This window comes from Pterocles gutturalis, unplaced genomic scaffold (assembly GCF_000699245.1).
Source record: "Pterocles gutturalis isolate BGI_N339 unplaced genomic scaffold, ASM69924v1 scaffold51071, whole genome shotgun sequence".
Classification (NCBI taxonomy): domain Eukaryota; kingdom Metazoa; phylum Chordata; class Aves; order Pterocliformes; family Pteroclidae; genus Pterocles; species Pterocles gutturalis.
In genome coordinates, this window is record NW_010102586.1 from 1 (window position 1) to 8,815 (window position 8,815).

Below are 8,815 nucleotides of genomic sequence, written 5' to 3' on the forward strand. Positions count from 1 at the left end.
GCCCCCAGCCAACAGCAAACCCATCACACAGATCCACAAAACACATCCTGTTGTAAAGAAAGTGAAGAATAAACATGCTTATATGTGGTTTGCTAGATCAGCCTCAGTCCTTTTACTCATGTAAGTGTGTGTGTGTATCAGAGCAGACCCCAGTATAAAATCCTTCTGCAGACAGATTCGGATTCTTGTAGTTATGACGTAAATGCCTGTTTCAAAAGATGGAAAGGAACAGATGAAAACTAAGAACAAACCTTTCAGAACAAATCTGCAACCTTCATCCCTTCCATGGATTTTCTTGCTTTTTCATTTGTACATCTTGAGTGCTTTTCCCACTTCTGAGTAATGCAACTGTCCCTAACGCATGCCAGTAAATATTTTACATTGGACAGTTACTGCATAGATACAGCATGTGAAATTAAGTTTCTTAAAGAAAATTAATCCAATTACTTTTTCCTTGGGCAGGTCTTACATTATGAAGACTTTACAAAATGCGTGATACTATATTAGACAGGATGTTTAAGTAAGAATATGAAATTAAAAGAAAATAAACAGAAAACATTAACACTGTCATTTGCCTTTGTTTTAATTGTACAACCTAAAGGTGGTATTAACACATGATTATGTATTTAATTTTCTAGTTTGGTTTAAAACAATTGCATGTGCTTATTCATAGTTTAAGTGGTTCCAATTGGCTCTTCAAGTCTTTCACTTCAGTGAAGCAAATGGGATGTGATAGACTTGCCTTCCAATCTTCATTACTCATTTTCCTTTGACCAATGAGTTTTCTGCAAGCCCGGGTTAACAAGGCGCATAGATATTACTTTACAGAGTACAACTAAATCATTTTAGAAATTATCCTTTTAGAGTTGATAGCTTGTTGATATTACACTGTGTTACTGTTATTGAAACAGTTTTTAGAATTATAAGGCTTAATTTGTTAGCCTTCATTCAAAATATTTGTGAAATGAGTTAGTGAATGCTGTTCAGAAAGGATTTTAGATATCATTCAGCTCTACTGAAATTAAAGCACATTCCAGCTTCCAAGTCTCTTTTTTTTCTGTTGCTTACAACTTTTCTTTTTAGTGATCCCAGCAGCCAAGGGGGGATGCAGAGGAGATATGATCTTGCCAAATTTCTTTTGGCTGTTTTAAATGTAATTTTGTTCAAAACATGTTTGGAATTGCATTATAATTAGGAAAAAAAAAAAAAGACAAAGCATAGTATCTGCACTAATACAATTTAAGAAGTTCTGAAATTACTTTCTTACTGTGTAGCAATCACTCCCAGCAGTTGGTGAAAAAAAAAGCTGAAGAGCTTCTTTCCCTTCTGTTCTTTCCATTCACAGTTACACTGGTTGAAAACTTTTGCTAACTCATCTGATGTACCAGCATTTTCAAAGACGTTGTGGGAATGTCATCCAGTTGCAGAACAACATGAATAGCTTCAGAGTCTGCGCTGTTGTGTGTGTAGGGGAATATACCAATCCTGAAGCATCTCTGCCTTAGGGAGGCAGCTTGACAGTAGCTATAATGGCCAGTGATGCTACAAAATTTAAAATGGCAAATGAAGAATATTACACATGATAGAAACAGGAGGGTTATTTAGATAGGCATAATATACTGTAGTTGCTGAAGTATAAATGACTGAAAGGGACAGATTTTTCTCAAGCTGTGTGTGCTATATACCATGCATTATATTTAAAGGAGGCAGAATCATGGTAAACAATCGTAATCAGCTTGCTGCAAAAGGTGAGGATGTATGGGCGATAGGGAGCCAGTGAAATGACCAGATAACCTTTCTGAGTTACAGAGTAGGGGATGTGGCAGGAAGGAACAGAGGTGCCCCACACCATTGGAGTTACTTGCTGCTGTTCTTGTCACCTGGCAATACTGGCAGTTGGCAGGAGCTATAAAGCAGCCCTAGTCCCGGCAAGCTAGCACTGCTTTAGTCATCTTTGCTCCTACCCAGGGTATCTTTGCTTTTCAAAGTAATTGATAATCAAGACCCAGAAGTAAACACCCATTTTTTTTAGAAAATGATCCTACCTGAAACCTACATTCACAAACACGATGCTTCTAGTCTCAGTGTGGATTGTGAGCACGCGCCTGTCTCAGAGGAACAAGACCATAATTTCCTGGCTTGTCAAGTCCATTCCCCAACTATTCCCAGCAACTGTATCATACAATTCTGCTCTGAAGCTGAGCAAGTTTTATCTAAAAATCTCACCCTCACAACTCAGCTTAAAGGCTGAAAACTCTACCTTGTGTATATTTGGGGCAGTTTGTAAAACCAGAGTTGGTTGGTATTTAATATAACCCACTCTGTGGCCCTCCTTAGTGAAGGAAGTCTGGTGAGATCTTACCCTAGAGTCACCGTAGTAGTTTCCCTCCTTCTGGTTTCATCTGGTCTCCCAGGGAGAAATAATAGTCTCCCATGTGACAGTAGGAGAAGGAGATGTTCACCTAAAGGACATGCATTGAAAATAAATCTGAAACAAATTTCCTTGCTCGTAACCCAGCTCTTTATGTTGAAATTACCCTTTGGATTTGAGAGTGGTTGCAGAAAGTCCGTGAATGAGTCCTGGGCTACTAAGACCACCAAATGGCTTACACTGTGCTTGAGATTTGTTTCAGTAGAAGGTGCAGGAAATATAGATTTAATTCTTTCATTCAAACTCAGTAGATGGTTTGGGACAATTAATTTCCAATTGTTTCCCAGTAGAGCAGATTTACTTGTATATTAATGAGGCACAGGTGTTAGGCCCCTGGTGCCTGCATGCCTGGGAGGCATATTTAGGTTGTTTATCTAGTCAGCCATAGGTACTGCAAGGTACTCAAGCTTGCCTTTAACAGTTCATACAGTGAGGCTTTTTAATTTTTTGATGTTTTTTTAAATTTGCTAGCACCTGTTAAAATTTTAAAACTGATCATGTAGAAAGAAGTAGGAGTGATTTCAATAGTAAATAGCACTAAATGTTAAAGAAAGTCATCTTCTATTATGCTTAACTGCCCAGCTTGACATTAAGAAGAAAAGAAGGTTCATTTAAGCAAATACATCATGTGAGGGCTAATACAGTCAACAGTATACTTTTCTGTTGCATATTTTTGGAATAGGTACTTCTTTGTCTACAGCTGAAACATGAATGTGCTTATATTAATATTCATTTTTCTTGTTTATTCACTGAGCTGCAGTACCAACATTTTAGAGGAAATGGAATAGCCTCCATAGACATTATGAATTTCAGTAGCTGGCATAATTATAGTGATCTACATATTCATTAAATCCAAAGAAGAAATGTGTCCAAAAAGACAGCCATGCGTTTAGAAATGGTACACAACTAAATATATACATTTAAAAAGTTCCTTTCCTCTGCTTATCCAAAATTGTGTGGTGTCATATAGTCCTTAAATCAGCTATGGCTTTTGTTTGTTTGTTTGTTTGTTTGTTTGTTTAACGTATCATTCCTTTTGCTTTTGCACTCAGTAAAGAATGGGAAGAACTATTTGTGAACAACAATTACTTGGCAACTATACGGCTGAAGGGGATTAATGGGCAGCTGAGAAGCAGCAGGTTCCGTAGTGTTTGCTGGAAGGTAAGAAGAGAAAATATTTATTTACAGTTTGTGGTTGGAATATATCAACACATTACCTGATGCGCTGGAAGATTATTGATGCAAAGAATCATGAATTTTCCGAGAGACTTCATCCCAGTGTTTTCCTACTCATTTTTATAATTCATAGGACATTTGCTAATCATATTGAGGTGCCTTAAAGCTGAATTCCTAGGAAATAATATCTTTGTGCTGGTGGTGTGTTTAGAATTGAGTGCCACACAGCCATCTCTTCTCTTAGTCACTGTGCAGTGAAGTTGTGCACTGGAAATAAAAAGGATGTTTGTCTCACAATATATGTTTTGTGGAATTCGGGATTCCTTTAAAATCAGTCTGATGCTTCTGCTAGCAGCTTTTCCCAGTGAAATGAGAAAGTGAAGACCAATCCCTCTTGTAATGACTAGATAGAGAGGGAATAGATAGGGTCTTCCAATCTTAAAACATAACAGGTCCTCAGAGGTCTCTTACTGTATTTTTTAAAGTTGCAGGCGAAGAAAGAGAGAAAGAAAGCAAAGTAATACTGAGATGCTCTATAAAGTCCAAAAGCATTTTGTTGCACTGGCATCAGGTCTTCTGTTCTGCACTAACTATAAGAACATTTTCCCTAGTACAGTTGCTGTATGTTAGCACTGGTATTTTAAATTACCTCACTTGAAGTTTCTGAAGCTTCACTTTGGCACAAAGAACTATCAAAAGAAAATGAAAATACTTTTTGTATATGAATGAAATAAATTTGAAAATCAAAATTTGAAATGTGAAATATGTGTACCATTGAACACATTTAAAGTTAATGAAAATACTTTATTCGGAAGGCCAGATGAATATATGCCACAAGCATTGTTTTACCAGTCTGCTGCTTCTTCAGCCATAACTCAAAACCCTGAACTAACAAAAGCATCAAGTCTCTCACTGCCCAGTAATTAAATCAAAGATTGGTTTTATTTGAGAAGTAAGGCTCATTTTATTTGCATGTCACAGTATGGGTTAGGGCTCCATTTTAGACTGCATGTTTTAAAACATTCTGGTTTTGTTAAGTTCTGAAATATTTAAGAGTTTTTAGTAATTTGGGAATGGGTTTTTTTTGTCAGTATTTATTGTTTCTTAACACTATCATATGTAAATAAAAACATTTAAAAAGCAAGAAAATACTCTGGTTTTTTTCCTTGTTTCATATGTAATTAAATAGCATTTTCTAATAGATATTTCTTTCTAACCCTTTTTAAACAGAAATGTAAGAGAACTTAGAGGCATTCTCAAGGACTTTTTGCAAAGTCAACTCTTTTTAACTATCTTGCAGAATTCTAGAACATGTTTCTTTTCTATGGATTAATGTTTTCCCTCTATTTATTGACGGTAAAGTACTGAAGCCAGGAGTATTTTCTAGGTCTTTGTTTTCTTCTTATGTGTAGAGTAGTTGCTCCTCCTTTCTGAGATGGCTTATGCTGTCTGGTAGGATTTATATTAAAAGCTATGTTAAATTGATGAAACTTAATGGATTTATTTTGTGTTGTTGATAGTTATTTTTGGAGGTTCTACCCCAAGACAGAAGTCAATGGATTAAAACCACTTCAGACTTAAGAACTTCTTACAATAAGATCAAAGAAATTGTAAGTTGGTACAAAATAGGTTCTCTACTCTCATGCTTTGACATAGATATTAATATTTATAGTATAGCAGAAGAGGATTTGATTTTTTTTTCTGTTTTTATCCAGCACATAACAAACCCTCGTAAAGCAGGACAGCAAGATCTGATAATCAACAACCCACTCTCTCAGGACGAGGGGGTAAGTTGACCCTTGGTTCTGTCAACATGCACTACTAAAATTATCATCATCATCATACTGACACAAGTGAGTTCTTGCTGAAGAAGGCAAAATGGCAGGTGCTAAAATCTCCCTCCTGAATTTCCAAACAAACTGGTGTTAACAATTGGTTCACAGGCTCTGCTGAACAACCAGAAATGCTCAATTCCAGGTTAATATTCTGATTTTTCGGGTCTTCTTGCAGGAAAGGCTGTGATGAACAAAAGATCAGTGCTGGACTAGATGTCTGGTTTCACAGCATATCCTTTCTTTAACTGATATGCTTTTTTATCACTGTGTGTTTTCATTTTATATGTAAAATGGCTCTATTTGAAGGAATGTTTAAACAGTCAATATGAAGGGAGTGCTGTTAACAGGAAATATTGAAGAACCCTCCTCTGGAAGACTGTTCAGCCTTGGAAGCTTTTCTTCAGTAAAAATAGAATTTTTGTATGTCTGAGTTGTATACGTGCTGAGTTAATGCGTAAAGTACCAGGCTGCAAGATAGGCATTTCTTCCAAGGTTTTTAATTCTTTTTCTTTATAGTTAAAGGAAACAAAAGTTTCTTTTCTAATCAGAAAGCAGCCAGCTGCAAAATGAAAGATCCAGATTCTAAAGAAATACTGAAAATGTGGTAAAAGTATTTGGCCTGATTGTCATTAAGTGCAGAGCATCCAGCTCTCATGGAAATTTGACCTCCTAGTAGCTTTGAATTTTCAAAGTCATGACACTTTGAGGGGGGCTTACATGTAGATTTGGGAGCTTAATTTTAAGCAACTTTTTTTTTGCACTGTTTTTCTACTGTATTTTGTTATACCTGAAAAGCTCTTAGGTATTTTATAGCACATATCTTTAAGCTTTTCTGTTAATTATGTTACCATTTTTGAAAATTCTTTTTTATCAGATTTCCAATGTTAATACCATGAAAATAATTTGTTTGTCTGCATTTAAGATATTTACACCTGGAAAGACTGTCACAGATGTATTTGGTGGTACTACTTGTATTTCCATTTTGTTCACAAACAGAAGCCCATGTTTTGTTTGTATTTATTTGTATTGCTCTGCTTCATGTTTAATGTAGAAGGAGAGAGAGATTTGCGTGTTGAAACATGGAAGTATTGATCGTAGGCACATTGGTGGCTCTGCAGCTAGTATGACTTTGCATGCCATCAAGCCATTCTTGCACCCAGCTGGACAGAAAGTTGTGTCAAATGTGAAAGATTTAAAGTGTTTCTGCTGTACTTTTTGATTAGACACAGTGGCACAGCCTTTTTTTCTGCCTAAGATGTCCTTAGGATATGGAAGACAAAGGTTAACATGTCAGAATATGTGGCAGGGAATTAATAAAACAAGGCCACGGGCTGAATCAGGCACAGGAATGAAGAGCGAAGTGCCTTTGAGCCTCTGCACTGCCTTAGTGTTTTACCCTTTCAATGTCCTGGGTTTTGCTTCCTTTTTGGCAATGCAGATTCTGTTTCCTTTATCCTTTGCTCTGATGGTCTGGGGTGGGTGCAGGGGTAGGAGAGTTTCAAAATGTGATCTAGCTGCATGGAAAGAGCTGTGATTTAAAAAGATACTAGTTTTACATAAGGCATTGTCAAGGATATAAATGCTTTTAAAGTTTGGTGTTTTTTTCATCATTTGTAGCACAAATATAGAAGCTATTTAGCATTTTCCTATTTGTTATTTGACCTTCCTTCTGCTAGATAACATTAATTTACTTTCTCTTTTTTTTTTCTGTGGAGCATAAGCCACCATGGCATTGAATTGCTTACAGGGAGCAAGAAATTCTGGAAGTATTGTATCCACTCTCTTTATATCGTATTTCATTCACTAGTGCTGCTGCTGCTGTCTGAAAACTAACCCGCATGAAGAGGCTGCTGTAGATTTTGTTCCTTCTGTATTTTGATCAATATGGCCAAGCTGCCATCCATTTACAAGAATAGGCTTTACAATACTTTTTCTGGACCATACAGCCAACAACGTTTGCTCACTTCTTTCAGGTTAGGTTTTGCAAAATATTGGTAAACAAGGCATGGAAACCAAAGAAAGAGAATGGAAATGGGCATAAGCACAGATGTAGAAGCAGATAAACCTACTTCAAGCTCTTTTGTTTAACGTTTTTTAATGTTGACAGTGAGCTTTAAATACCCTGTTTTTTCCTATCAGAACATTTTTAGAATGGTCAGTCTTGATCTGCACTGTGTATATGTACCATTAGAATGATGTCATTTTCCTAATAGGTATTTATTCGTCATACATTCCCTATTCAATTTTGCCTCCACTAAGACAAACTAACTTACTTCCAAACAATTTCTTAGTGTGGAAATTATGGCAGCTTCCATGCATACATAGAGTCCATACCTTCATAGGGGAAATGTAGTACAGTACAGTGATACAGACCTTTTTCCGTGAGTGAGCTACTGAAGTTTTTTCAGTTGAGCTGCTGGTAAGTTTAAATTTACTCGACCTTTCTAAATATTCTTCATAGACCCCTTACAAGTAACTCACAGACCTGCAAATGGAGTGAGCCTAGAAAAAGGAACTAAGAACTTGAAAGTTTATGTCTCTGATCTAAACTGATTTTCTCAGATATGTTGGGCTGGTCACCAACATTCTTTTTCTCCATAAAATATTGATATACGTATCTGCCAGGAATACTGAGGATTAATTAGTTAATATTTGTACAGTACTTTGCTGATGTAGTATATAAGCCTTAAGTATTAGAAGTCTGTTCCATACAATTATTTTTCCTTATTTCAGAGTCTTTGGAATAAATTTTTCCAGGATAAAGAGCTTCGAGCAATGATTGAACAAGATGTGACAAGAACGTATGTAGATCTTTAAAGAAATTTCTATAATAATTTAGATTCTATGCTTTTTTTATGTGGTATGCATTATATTGTGTTTTCTTGACTTCGGTTAGTTTAAATGTCAGGATTGTTGAGCAGGAATGTGTAGAAACGTACATTAAATGTATAAAAATACACCTTTCTTTGAGTAAAAAACAAGAAATTTGAGTTAAACATTAAACCCTGGAGATTTGTTGGTATCATTGCTCTTCCAAATTAAGATATTGGGAAGTGTATTACTGTATGAAATTTCAAGTAGAGTTTTCCATATGAAGCAAAGAGAAGGTAAGAGAAAATGAAAGGTCCTTTAACTAAATTATGGACATAATAAAAAAATTTTACAGATTACTTTCTTTAAGTCTTAACACTTATTCAGTCAGTAATAAAAAGGGCAGTTTGTAATTAGTAGGGGAAATGTCACTCATCTGGAGCAGATAAGCATTTCTATTTTTATTTATCACTTTTCTAGTGTTATTTGTCACATGTGCCTTTTACAATTTGACCTAATATTACTGTGATTTTGTTTGCATTTCCTTGGCCCTTAGGTCATT

General features: G+C 35.8%; 1 protein-coding gene across 1 annotated transcript in view; it reads left to right on the forward strand.

Annotated features, from left to right (window-relative positions):
- Positions 1-3,483: 3,483 nt before the first annotated feature.
- TBC1D5 (TBC1 domain family, member 5) overlaps positions 3,484-8,815 on the forward strand; it is a gene marked incomplete at its 5' end in the record, with an annotated part of 24,775 nt that continues 19,443 nt past the window's right edge. The window contains 4 exons of the mRNA XM_010086323.1: positions 3,484-3,592; positions 5,128-5,217; positions 5,323-5,394; positions 8,176-8,243. Coding sequence (XP_010084625.1) covers positions 3,484-3,592; positions 5,128-5,217; positions 5,323-5,394; positions 8,176-8,243 — 339 coding nt within the window. The remainder of the gene's footprint in view (positions 3,593-5,127; positions 5,218-5,322; positions 5,395-8,175; positions 8,244-8,815) is intronic.